The 14,274-nt window shown below is 40.2% G+C and overlaps 1 protein-coding gene across 3 annotated transcripts in view; it reads right to left on the reverse strand.

Annotated features, from left to right (window-relative positions):
* Positions 1-495: 495 nt before the first annotated feature.
* ACOX3 (acyl-CoA oxidase 3, pristanoyl) overlaps positions 496-14,274 on the reverse strand; it is a 64,067-nt gene continuing 50,288 nt past the window's right edge. For all 3 annotated transcript variants that reach the window (XM_084627291.1, XM_084627289.1, XM_084627290.1), the window contains 5 exons: positions 11,504-11,619; positions 8,178-8,352; positions 7,313-7,380; positions 6,461-6,547; positions 496-1,324 (listed from right to left, as the gene is read on the reverse strand). In XM_084627291.1, the coding sequence (XP_084483417.1) occupies positions 1,205-1,324; positions 6,461-6,547; positions 7,313-7,380; positions 8,178-8,352; positions 11,504-11,619 (566 nt within the window). In that variant the 3' untranslated portion in view covers positions 496-1,204. The remainder of the gene's footprint in view (positions 1,325-6,460; positions 6,548-7,312; positions 7,381-8,177; positions 8,353-11,503; positions 11,620-14,274) is intronic.

Genomic DNA, 14,274 nt, shown 5'->3' on the forward strand with positions numbered 1-14,274 from the left:
CAATGGTTCTCCCTCAGCTGCAGTAATTATCATTCTACTTTCTTGTCCCTGAATTAATGTCTACAACATCTGGCAACAGACATCATTTTGTTTATTTTTAACAACCCACTTCCAGATTATTGGACTAAATTTGGACCTGAAGAAAGCAGGTGCAGCTCCAACATGTGTTAACTTGCACCGATTGATCTGTTGAGCTTAAAAGCTAACACTGTATAGAAGGGAAAACAATAAAACACTAACTACTGGTGAGGTTATACAATCATTTTACATTTGCATTGCCATAAATTTAATATAACAATGACAAGTGAATGAGAAACTTTGAATTAGTGATATCTACAGTGATACAAAACTTGAGGGGATTAATCAAAACCTCAAACTGGAAGTCAATTTATCACATCTCTTGCACTGAGAGAACAATCAACTATTTTAAACGTTGTGGAACAGATAGTGTAAAGTAGAGTAGCTTCATGGACTTCAAAGAGACTCTCTTACTCAATTCCAGGTTTCAGAGTAGCAGCCGTTAGTCTGTATTCGCAAAAAGAAAAGGAGGACTAGTGGCACCTTAGAGACTAACACATTTATTTGAGCATAAGATGAAGTGAGCTGTAGCATAAATAAATAAATTGGTTAGTCTCTAAGGTGCCACTAGTACTCCTTTTCTTTTTACTCAATTCCAGTGATGCTATCCTAGTTTATCTCCACTGAAAATCCTGCCGGGTTCTAAATACACCTTTGCTTTGCTAATACTCCTCCAGAAACTTGAAAAAGTAAACTGGCTTGTCTGTTCATAGTTCAAGGTAGACTTTTTTGCATGTTTAACTTTTGTAGCATGCCAGCAATTACAAGACTTTTAGACCCTATTTGCTCTCAGGACACTGATGAAAGTAATATTTAGTTTTATATGTACTGAAGCTGTGAGAAGCAATTAACTTTAATGAGACTTCTTTTTCTTTTAATTTGAGACTGATTAACATTAGCATGATTACTATGAACTGCATGCAGATGTGTTGCACTGTTCTTGCCATTATGTCAACAGTCCTTAAGATTGGTCATATCGGATTTCAAACTCATTCTATCTCTTGGCATATTCTGTATGAAATCTCCTTCATTTGCAACATTTGAAATATGTGCTCCTTCCCGCTCAGTGTCTGAAATATGTTCTCAATTGTTGCTCTATCTGGGCCACCACTCTTAAATGTTTGATTTACATCCTCGACCTCAGCTTGCCGACAACGGGTTTATTAACACAAAATTCTGCCCACCATGATGGTCTCTCCAGCACCTTGCTGCCTTGAAGGACTATTGTCCACAGATTTTTATATAGCTGCAAAAGAAGAAGAATGTAGATTAACATAAGCAGAAAATCATTTAAATTTCACAAAAGTTTAAACAATTTAAATAAAACCAACTGAAATGGAATTGCAATTGCAACTGTATTTCTAGGAATACAGAACAAGCACAAGGAATAAGCACAAAATAAAGTGCATAATTATGTGAAAGCAAGAACAAAACAAATCTGAGATCAGATCTTCAGCTGGGGTAAACTGGACTAACAGTTTGACTTAGCTGAGTGAGGCTGATTTGTGCCACCTAAGGAGCTGGCCTTTTAACGTTCTAACTGCTATGAAACAATCACAAAGCAAAAGAAAAACAGTGAAAACACAGCTCATAGAGGAAAGATTAAATGAAGCCGTTTCATTCTGTTCATGCCTCTGAAAGTTATAGCTGAAAATACTCTGTTTTTACCCTTCTTTCTATATGTTTTTGGCAAGTTACAGAATTTTTCTCCCAGATGTGAACACTTCTGTTTGAGCATCAGAAATTCCTCTCCCATCAGCACATTGTTAATTCATCAGTCTTTCCCAACTTGTTATTTTATACAGCCCAGTTAAAAGCATTAAATGGGAAGTAAATTCTGCAAAAGGCCACTTTAATAGTGTAGATCTGTTGAGCGCTGGTCAGGTTATGTTTTTGGCTATTTGGAAATATTTGACAGTTTCACAATTAATTTAAACTTTTTAATACCATCCTAAAAAAATGGGAGGAGGTGAGGGAGACCAGATCCTCACCTGGTGTCAATCACCATAGCTGCAATGACTTCCATGGTGCGACACCGATTTACACCAGCTGAGGCTTTGGCCCTACATGTTTTAAATAAAAATTTCAAAGAATCTCCAAAATAATTTAATACATTTGAACTTTGATTTTTCTGGACTATGGTTAGCTGAGACACTTGGGTCCATAAAAAAGTTGGTTTGACTTCCAGCATACAAAATGTTCGATTTAGTACTGAAAAGCTAACAAAAACTTTATACACTTAGGCTGAGATTTTCAAAACTGCCTTGGATGGGAACTGGGCATCCAAGTCTTCCAACTTTACTCTTGAATCATTCAGTCCTAAAGCTGCACAGTAAGTTCTAAAGCCTCTTTCCTGCATAGTTTAAGAACTGCAGATTCCTGACCCCACCAACCCCACCTTAACAGAACCTTGATTATCCAAATGAAATTCATTTCCCTGTTACACTCAGATGATCTGGCCTGTACAGTCCTGCAATTTGTACTGTATTTTTTCCATTGCCTTTCTACTCTTCATTCTCTTTATTTTTACCTCTGAAATACAAGCTGTCTGTAATTTATTAACCAGTTAAATCCACTCTCTGTTCAGAATACACATTCTTACTGTCATCAATTTCTTCTGCTTCTTATTGGATATTTTAACATTCACATTTACAGTCATTTGGATACCTTTCTTTCTAATTTTCTGCTTTCAGTTATTTTGTCTTTGGATTCTCTGACTCATAGCTGTGGCCCTAATCTTATTTTAAGAACCATAATTTCCCTTTCCCGCTCTGTAGGTGGTTCATGTTTTAGTCATTTTTTAAAATTATTCCCTCTAAACCACTTCCTCAGAAACATTAATTGGATGTTCAGATTCTGTAGGAAACTTAGCAGGCAATTGGGAGCCTAGGACTGTGACTGTCCATGGGATTTAGGCTTCTAACTGCATAAGGGCCAGATTTTTAAAGGTATTTAGGTGCCTAGAGATGCAGGTAGGCACTTAGTGGGATTTTCACAAAGGGATTTCACTCCTATAGGAGTTAGGCACTGAGGTACTTTTGAAAATTCCATTTTGAATGTGGGACTTAGGCTCCTAAGTCACAGAGACACTTTTGAAAATTTTACCCCTAAACTTTAATAAAGGCAAGAATCTGTATAACTCCACCAAGTACCCTAAACTTATGAGCCACCCAGACAAGTGGCTTTACTTTAAGGACCTGTATGAAAATGAGACCACTGATTTATATGCCCAAATAGGAATTTAAGTACCTAAAAGCAGACATGCAAGTGTGAAATTCTGACCATGCAATTGCTGACACTTAGCCACAGGGTGAGTTTAGCCCTTTCCCCCCATGAATAACCCTCCCATTGATGGGGAGTCCCATTCTTCGGAGGCCACACCCCAAAACCACCACATCTAGAAGAGTCTAACAAAGTCACAGGTAGACTGTGTTCAGTGCCATGAAAATGACCACCTCCTCCTTCTTTCTCCTAATTCTCATGTGTCTGACCCTCTTTGGTAATGACTCCCCTGCAATTGAATAAGTGAATTAGAAGCTGCTGCTTTCATTTTGGGTAGCTGCAACAGCTTGATTAGGAAGAAGGTGGCTCTTTCATTTAGATAATTAATTTTTATGTTCTTGATAGTTCAAACAGTAAACAAGGAAGTGGAACAAAAACTGTGTTCAGCATTTTGATGATGTGTCTAAAATCACATTTTAATTGGTGTCTGCACAAGATAAAGCTGAAAATGCAACTTAGGGTTCCTGGAATGGAGACATCTATTGGAATAACAGGGCAGATGAGTGATCTTTAGTCTCTTTTGTAGAAGGAATGAAATACTTTTTAAAGGAGCTTTGCTACCACATGATACAGGGCTAGATTTTGCCCGGCCCTTACCCAAGTACACAATACGGGTGATAAAGGGAACGATGTCAATATAGCACAGCATGGATCAGACCCAATATTCAAAGAACATTCTTATACCCTAGCATGGCCTGCATACAGGCCAGGCAGAATTGCCATGTGTCTGCTTATGAGCGCAGAGATTGTTCCATTCGTGCTCCCAGGAAGGGGAACACTGGGGCAAGCAGCACCTCATGAAGGGGTGGGTATTGTAGTAGGTGCTCTCTGCTGCATACTAGAGAACTAAGGGGGGCATTCTGAATACTTTTCACTGTTCCTTCAGGGAAAGTGCAGCTCTGCACGACCCTGTTCTGTGAGCTGTGCCTATCAAGTGTATTCACTGTAGCTCTCTGAAAACAGTACATATTGTTTTGTTCAGCCTCAGATGTAAGAGGCTAGTAAGATCCACTAAGAGGAATTTTTAGAACAGAAATCGTACAAGAATCATCCAGCTGTACAGAAAGACACTTTCCAAAGCCCTTCGCTCTTAACTGGACTGAGGAAGAAACTGACATGCATAAAGAGAAGAACAGACTGCCTCTAGGGATACCTGCAAATGAGCAGCACTTCCAGGACCCACGGCACAATGGTATTGCTTAGGTGGTGCTAGAACTGACTGAATGGCACTACGATGAAGGCAGACACTGAAATGCTCTGGCCAAGATTTTCAAATGTGATTTTGGGTGCCCAACCTGAGACACGTTGAAGAGGCCTGATTTTCAGAAAGTGATGAGAATCTATCCCCTTCAAAATCAGGGCCTCTGAAAGGTGCCCCAAGTTGGGTACCCAAACCCCCCAGTCACTTTTGAAAATCTTGACCTATTTTTTTAAACCGAATTGGTTTGAGGCTCCGTTAGTTAATGTTTGTAAAATACTTTGAGATCCTCCCATTAATGGTGTAAAGCACAGTGGTGGTGGTGTTATTATTTCTGGTCTATAAGTGTACCCTGTTACTTTTCAAGCTAAGGGCTGTCTCAATCCAGCCTAGAGAAAGGTGGGGTGAGTTGTGCATCTCTGCCATTTATACAACACACCAATTTCGGCAGCATGTCGTGTATGTGTAGCTACACGCTGCAGTTTAAACGGCTGCAGCCACACTGCGGTGGGTAGCTACATGTGTCAGTGAAAGGCTCTGGCAGGGAGGAGGCGGCAGGGAAAGGATCAGCGTTTTCTCTGCTGCCTCCCCCGCTGCCAGAGACTTTCCCTGCTGGAGTCTTTCCCTCTGGCAGGGAAGGGCTCCAGTGTCAGGGAGTTGCTGGGGCCTTTTCCTGCAGAGGGAAAAGGCTCTGGCACTGGGATGCAGCAAGACTCCACGCTGAGAGTCATGGCATGAGTGAGCAGACAGCATGTAGTCTATGTACTCCGGGTACATTCCTACACCCTTCCGGCATACTTTTACTTGCTTACTCCATGTCTCACGGTCTACACTACTATTAATCTCTGTGCTAGGAGGGCTCTGCATGTACATACACTACACACTGCTGAAAGAATCCTGCAGTGTAGACACACCCTTAGGGAGCAGCCTGCATTGTGTCTCTGTTTTTTGATTCTTGTGTGTTAAGGTTCTGGATTTTAAGAAATAAAGTAGTGGTAAATCTTTTTGGAAGGTTGCAATGTAATTTCTCTGTTTGTAGGCCATGACCATAACACTTCTTAATTGGAACAAGTTTTAATTCCACTTTGCTCTCATATTAGACATTTTCATTAAAAATCAGGAAAAGAGGGTAAATTACATTAACAGATGACACTAAAATGAGGGTGTTGTGAGCACCAATAAGATCAGAGGAATCATTCCTAGAAAAGTTAGAAATATAGGCAAGGAATAAAAACACAAGATTCCAACTGGTAAAATGAAAGCCATTACATCTGATGAGACAATAATTTGAAACAGCAACAGAACTAAACAAAAACAACGACCTAGGATGAAAACCTAGCCCAATTACAATCAATGGGAGTTTTGCTATTGACTTCAAAGGGGCCAGAATTTCACCTTTAGGGTGATACTGGATGGCAAATTAGACTATGCTGGGCAAAGTGATAAAGAAGTAAAAAAGACCAGACCACCTTTGGGGTCTATGTGCATAGGCAGAGCATCACGGAACAAGAAGATAGTAACAGAGAACCCGACTCAATGAGTTTGGGAATCAGAAGGGCTGGCAAAGTTAGAAGGATGTTGGAGGCCCTCCAAATATTTAAATATCTAGAAAAGAGATCTTTCACTGTGGAATTATGGGATGTACAGTAGCTTCTTCAATCCAGGGTATGTACAGATTTCTACCAAAGCAATACATTCTGAACAGTAGCATGTGACTTCCCCATATACTGGAGCATATCCTCAGCTAGTGCAAATTGTCATAGCTCCATTGAAGTCAATGCACCAGCTGAGGGTCTGCCCTTTTCTTCTAGCTGTAAAGCTTCTTAATTTAAAATATTAGTCCGGTTACATAAATGCCTTTTTAATTATTAGCTTTACAAACACAGGAAGGTTTCTCTTTACCTCTCCATCAGCTCTGCCAATAGGTGAGTTCAGAATGAAGTCAGGAGGTGCAATGACATCCACCAAGGCAACTGCATCATCTTTCAACTGTTTAAAAACAAAGAGCATAAATTTGGCAGCTCTTCTAGATTTCTATGGTTACCTACGGACAACAAAGCAGTGCTTCAAGAAACCAGCCAATGGTAACTTAAGTTGTTACACTTTTAAAGATCCACTATCAACACACTGTCTATTCACACTATTTTTGTCTCTCTTCCAGAGCAATAAGAAAAAAAAGACCCAACTCTATTTTAGAAGTTTTCCATGCTTTCCTTAAAAGCATTAAGTTTTATTTTCACCTAGGCAGTACTGTGTATGTTCATACAAACTGATCAACACACAACTCATTCATTAACATACAATTTCCAGATTCTTCTTTACAATTCATATCTTGCCTGGTCAAAATGTGTGCTACTTGAAAAGCTATGTGTTGAGAAAAAAATAACACAGACAATATTTATGAGCTGAGATGATAATGAAATAAATAGAACGGCACTGCTGCTCTCAAGTGTTTTATTGGCCTCCCATTTCATCCAATAAACACAGTACTTCAAATGACAAATGAAATCCAGAGCATCATCTTCCAAAAATTTCCCCTCAAAATATGAAATATTACTTTCTCTGAGCCCTTGTAGAATACTCAGGCTTTGACCCAATGCTACTAACCTTCCCCTTTTTAAACAGGGTATTCAACTGCAAATAGGATAGCATCCTGGTAATCTCTTGAAGTGCAGAGTAAGTGGTATGTCTTTCTTCTGTTACTAGCATGTTGTGTTGCTGTCCATCCACACCAAAATGATATTAGAGACTTACCTTGGAACAAAGCTCCAGAATAGCATGCTGTATGAATCGACCAGGCTGTTCACCTGAAGCATATCCACCTGCAAATATATTTACAATGAAATTAAATGGTGAAGCTAAGATTATGTTGCTATATTCCTTTTACCAATGGCATGGTTTTATAAATCTGTTTGGTATTTATGAAGATGAAACTTGTGAGAGTTGTGATGACTCTCTCACTCAAGAGATAGACTTTAAAAATTCGCTTCCTCAGGCACCTGGAGCCTTTTACATGTGTAAATCACAAGGCTTTTCTACGGCCCCAGGGTGTGTGAATTAGAGCATGCACTAGCGTGCTGCACTGTAACTACCCCATGTGGATGCTGTGGGCATGAACTAAAAGGTACCTAGTTCACAGTAACATAGTCCTGTTTGAAAGAGAACTATGTTAAGGCGAACTAAGTTCCTTTTAGTTTGCACCAGCAAATGTCCACATGGGACAGTTACAGCACAGCATGCTAGTGTGCACTACAGTTCACTCCCCCAGAGTCTGAACTGCAGGGCCGGGTAGACAAAGTATGGCTATATATCATCCCTACCCCCGGGGCTGGATCTCACAGAGGTGTATAAGTTCGCTACAGCCCTTGTGCTAACAGAGCTGAGGCTTTTAGCTTAGCTAATAGAGTCTGACTCTCTTAGATCCAGAGCTGAATCCCTGCTTCTGACAGCCTACCCAGTAATGCTGCATTACACAGGCAATAACTAAATGTTCTATCATATACTCCAGTCAAGATTCACTTTCTCCCTGCCAAAGTGCAATGTACTATATAGACAAAATGAAGGTTACAATTAGGGCTGTTTAAAAAGTGATCCACACTGAAGATAGATATGATCTCACCTTGGTAGAGCACGGCCATGTGTTTACTTAAAGACCACAGTCCATACAGAGCACTAAGATGCTTTAGGACAGGCTGGAGTGTAGATGGTGTGTCGGGATCATGAGTGTATTCGTGATACCTTTGTAAGACTGTTTGCTCGATAAAAGCGATGGCTAATGAACGACAGTAGTATACCTTAAGAAATAGAAAAGGATTAAATAACATGTTGACAAACAAAACACACAAGGGCCAGATCCTCAGCTGCTATAAAATGGCATAGCAACATTGAAGTTAATGGAGTTATGCCGATTTACACCAGTTGACAATCCAGCTCAAGTTTTAACAAATAAACAAGACTCTCTGGGAAGTGTGTGCCTAAGGAAGTGCTTTCAAAATGTGCATTTCAAATGTCTGTTTGGCTAGGGACAATTAGGTTTTTCAGAAACGCAGTGGACATATCTACTGCAACTGGAAATAAGGTTCCTAATTCTCCACCACCTCCCAACTCGTACAGTCACTTGTACCCCTGTCAAATGGCAGGGCAAAACTGATGTATAATATGCTACCGTTCTGATCTGGAAGCATTTCATACCCACTTTGTACAGGTGTAAATGACTAAGGTGGAACACAGTTGAGAATCAGGTCCAAGATCTTGTTAATGCCCATTGAGCCCGAACAGAAAATGCTATAGAAATTAATATGAATGATACCAGTAGGGTTCTATGGAAATGATTATAAAATCTATAGTACTGAATAGAGACTGCTCTCCTTTCAATAAATGTTTTTAAACAATCTTATGGGATTCTGTAGCAGGGATAGAATTTTCTACTAAATTAGAGGAAAAGGAAGGGTCTGATCCTATAAACACTATTGGACATAATGCTTACTAGACCCCATTGACTCTAATGTTGTTTGAAAGAATGACACAACTAACCCTTTGCTCTTACCTTATTAGCAAGGTAAAAAAAAAAAATCACTACCTCTTACAATATTTTTAATACACAGGATAAAAATATAGGGTCTGAGTATTTGCATAGGAAGATTTGGTAGTCTTTACATATCCACTTGAACTGGAATACCATTTAAATTTAAAAGAGGATGTTATATGAATGAATATGTATATGAGAGTGAATCCAGAGCTGAATAGGAAGCTGTTTGTGTTATAACAGTTTGTTACACTGCTCTCAATTGTTTCATACAGGCATTAATTTTGTATTAATCAACTTGTTGGGTTTGTTCTATGTTCAGTAAATCACAGTTGGTTGGGTTTCTTTTAAATCACTGCAAAAGACGGGATATTTAATAAACCAAAGACCTCTTCCAAATAATTCCACTTTCTTTGTATAGTTCTTTGATGGCACCCTTGATCAGTGTCACAACCAGAGATAAGCTTGAACCACAAAAACCACATCTGAACACCCATAAACTTTGGGAGGGCAGAGAGATTTTTTTCACCCTCAATGGCTGGACCTGAATTTAGATCAGAATTTCATGATTAGACCAATTCTCTAGTCGCAATCAAATGTCTCTCACAGTATCCCTGTTGGAGCCCTGAGAATGAGTTCCCTCCTCCCCCCACTTCTTCCTATTTTATAAACCCAGTCTTGTAGTCCTGCATTTTCCCCATTAACCTTGTGGCTGAGAACAAATGAACAGGACTCCCTTCTGAGCCTGTTAATCCTGTTCAACCAGAATGAGACATCACAGATGAGTGATACAAAGCATTCCCTCCCCTGCTACCCTGGGATGTCTTCAGTGAACTCTCAACTCATAACAGCCCAGGTATAGGCCAGGAATCTGTCCCAGATCTCCTGCAGCATGACTGAACACTACATCATTTCTCTGCCAAGGGGTTGACAGAAAAGTGCTTCTTCATGCCTGATGTTTTAAAATCAATTCTGCAAAGGTCTCCAAAGCTCCAGCATGCTAATAATTTTCAGATGTATTTAATGCACATTATTTACAAGAAGAAAAGGAGTACTTGTGGCACCTTAGAGACTAACCAATTTATTTGAGCATAAGCTTTCGTGAGCTACAGCTCACTTCATCGGATGCATACTGTAGCTCACGAAAGCTTATGCTCAAATAAATTGGTTAGTCTCTAAGATGCCACAAGTACTCCTTTTCTTTTTGCAAATACAGACTAACACGGCTGTTACTCTGAAACCTGTCATTATTTATGAGAAAAATCCTCCCCTGTGCTGCACAAGCATTGTAGGAAGGGAAGAGGGCCTAATGAATATAAGGAAGAAGTAGGGCAGGGCACCTCTATATTGCTCAGCTTCTTAACACACTTGGCTATGCACAACATTCCCAAAGGGGCGTAGTCATTGGGTAATGGGCCGTACCAGATGCAATTGTAGTTGTATTTATGCTGCTGTCAGTAGTAAGTGCCAGCCAGGGGACATGTTGTTGCTCTGATACTGACCCAGCAAAGTAGACATTTCTCTCTTATTCTAAGCTATTGCTCTGATGAAGGCTCTGATGGTGGTTACTTTTACCATAGCTTTTGCAAAGTCCAAACCAGCAGAGCTATCCTGGGTGGTGGATGCCTGGGTGAAGCCAGGTCTTCTCTACTTGGATACAGAGTTGAGTGTTTCTTGTTGCAAGTTTTCAATGTACTTTGCAGGTAAGGTTGGTAAGATTGGCCACCTTCAGAGCAGCAGATCCCCCTCAGGAGTGACAAATGCCAAGAATTCTGTGCTTTGGGTTCCAGCCAGTTTTGCTCACTGAGGATAGAGATGGATGGGGAAGTGCTGCAAGCTGTGATTTGGAGCCATGCCCTCCTTGGCTGTTAAAATCTTGTTAGGGGACAGTGGATCCACTCGTAGTATGACTGTCAATGTTTCCTTTTCAGTTTCCAGTACTGTCAATCTGGTATCTTTCATGAGGGCCCTGCATTTGAATTATAGACGTTAGAGACGGAAAAGACCTATTAGGTCATCTAGTCTATCTACCTGCCAGAGCAGGATTCTTTCCTACAGTATGTATTTGGCCACAAGTGCAGCATGATAAGCAGATGTAGATGTACTAATTAGGAATGGTAGTGGATTTAACAGTAGTAGATATAATGTTCAAAAGAGGAGTTTAAAATTAAGATTAATTTGAATTTATTACACAACTATGTCTGCACGGTTCTGAAGGAAACTATTTTCTGAAATATTTTACTGATCATAATTGTCCTCCTTTAATACTGTTTAATACAACGCACATGAATGGGAATGCATTTTTATTAGTTACTATGATTTGCTGCTTTATGAATGACAGAAGGATACAGCAAACAAGATCTGGCAAACCTGGAGGAAAATAGACAGTAAATAAGGTAGGACTCTGAATAAAGTGTTACCTGGCTGTTGTTTCTTGCTTCAAAATCACTACTCCCAGACCGTTTCTCATGGCTCAATTTAAGGACACTTTCTTGGAGCAAGTAACAAACCAGCCATTTATATGCAGCTAACGGAACTGCAAGACAGAAGAAATTTTCCATGTGGGAAAGAGAGGAAAACTGAAATATTGCATGTTGATGCTCCCATTGCTAGTAATCACAAACAGAATCAACTTTATTCTAAACTCACGTTATGTGGGATGGACACTGGATTCCTATAGGAGGCTTACATAAATCAATAAAAATCTCCTGCAGCCATCACATCACAAATATTCAACCAAACAGTGTTGGGCAGTGTTATTCCCTGGACAAGAACCTCTGAGGGCCACCTAAGCACTGCAGCAAATGATTCTCCTTTCTCTGAGCTGACACTTAACCAAGGCACCAGCATGGTCTTAGGGGACACTGTGTTGCTGGAGATGCTGGGGTAGATTCTCCCTTGTGGACAAGTTCTGCTAATTGCAGAGCACAGGGAAGGTTTCAGGGAGTCAGCTGTGACCCCCATTCCTCTGCAACCTGACCCTAGCATAAGGAGCTGCTCTAACTTATCCCTCTGAGGTAAGGTCCCTGAATGACTTATGAGAGTGGAGGGCAGGCATAGCAAAGCTCCACTCTGCCATGACCCTTCCCCTCCAGCATCCTGGAGATGGGTGTGGGCAGCTTTCACAGGAGGAGCTATGCCACCTCCACCAGCTTGTGACCACTGGAGAGTTTCCCTTTGCTAGGGGAATGCTCTGCTGGTAACCCACTGCCACAAAACTGCAACTTTGAAGTGCCTGACTGGGGCAAAAAGAATCCTGACCATTTTCTTTGAAATAAGAATAAACAAGGTCTTGGCCACATGCATTCATTAAATGTCCCATGACACTTTTCACAAGAATGGGTTGTTTCCTGTAACAGAGTCAAATTCTCAGTTTATTATTTATATTCTGCCTCCCTACAGGTTCAATCACGTAAGGTATTTTCTCTTCCTCTTCTAAAGATCAATCCTGAAAGGTACTGTGTATCTCCTTGCATTGAGGATAGCCAACAACTTGTGGGTTGAGCCCTCAAACGTTGTGGAGTGATGGTACATGCCATTAAACTGTTGCCATGTTCCACCCAGATGTGGCTGCATTTAAGTGACAAGTGAAGTAACCACTGCATATCAGATTGTTAAATTTTTTAAGCACTCTGGGATTATTAGGGAAGCAGGTATTACAGAGTACATATGGGCATGTTTAGTGTTGAGAAAAAGAAGGCCGAGGGGGCACTTTATAACCGTCTTCAAATATATTAAGGACTATTATTAAGAGGATGGTGATCAATTGTTCTCCATGTCCAGTGAAGGAAGGTAGGACAAGTAGTAATTGGCTTAATCTGTAGCAAGGGAGATTTAGGTTAGATATCAGGAAACACTTTCTAACTATAAGGATAGTTAAGTACTGGAATAAATTACCAAGGGACATAGTGGAATCCCTGTCATTGGAGGCTTTTAAGAACAGGTTAGAAATACACCTGTTAGGAATGGTGTAGGTACACTTGGTCCTCAGTATGTACACTTGGTACTACTTGGTGTAGGTACACCACCTCAGTATGGTGGGGGGCTGACTAGATAACCTCTCAAGGTCCCTTCCAGCTTCACATCTCTATGATTCTTGGCTAAATCCTGGTGGCCTAAATCCTAGTCAGAGACTTAGTCCAGTGCTATTAAATTACTTCTAATAGAAAATTAATACAGATGAACAGATTTAGTGGGTTTTTTTTCAACTGTGATTTGGCTGCTTCAGTAGGTATTAACTGAGGAGACAAAAATGTGCTTAGTTATTAGTTTGTGCTGTCCAGCATGTCACAAGCTTGAGATTTACCACAAAGACAAAGCAAACATTTATTTCAGCAAGTCTTTCTTCTAAGCCTTTGCATTTTGAAGCTAATCAGATGTTAAGTTTTTGTCATAACTATTGAGGCATTATCTCACTTGGAGCTCTGCATCATTACCGAGACTTCAGTAATCCCAGGATTTGTTCATTCAATTAGCTGAGCCCTGAAGCAGTTATTTGGATTCCAGGAAATAACCAGATTGCCTGTTAATGACATCTATAAATTAAGGTTAAATTTCTACCCACAATAAGTTCTGAGTTTCATAGACTGACTTTTGTCTTAAATCCTCATATAGATCTAATTCCCTCTAATTTCCCCCTAGGAGCCACTCTGGGTAAATAGCAGCAATAAAATCGTGGGAATGGCATGTACTGTCTTTCTTAATTTGATTATAGCAGAGAAAACTAAGACAACTGCTGAAGTTTTTTTCTCACTGTTTCTCCATTTTTTCCAACCAAACTAAAGACGATTACTACATCGTGACATACTTTGTCTGAGCCTATTGTACTATTCAAAATGTTGCCCTGCTCTACACTGTTCTAACTCACACGCATTTTCCTTATAAAGCTATTTCAAGGCCCCAACCTAATTACATCAAATGGAGATCTGGCCCACATAAGAGTCTCTGGCCATGTCTACGCTACACAGTTTTGTCAACAAAAGTCAGGTTTCATAGACAAAACAGCGGAGGTGTACACACAACAATGTTCCTCCAACCGATTTAACTCTCCTGCTACGCCAACAGAATAAAACCACCTCAACGAGAGACAGAGCTTTTTGCGACAAAGTTACAGTGACACGGTGTCAGTGTAGACACTGCACTTGTTTATGTTACCCTCAGTGGGCTCTGGGAGGTGTCCCACAATGCCCAT

The sequence above is a fragment of the Lepidochelys olivacea genome, assembly GCF_965140295.1.
Source record: "Lepidochelys olivacea isolate rLepOli2 genome assembly, chromosome: 4".
NCBI classification, from domain to species: domain Eukaryota; kingdom Metazoa; phylum Chordata; order Testudines; family Cheloniidae; genus Lepidochelys; species Lepidochelys olivacea.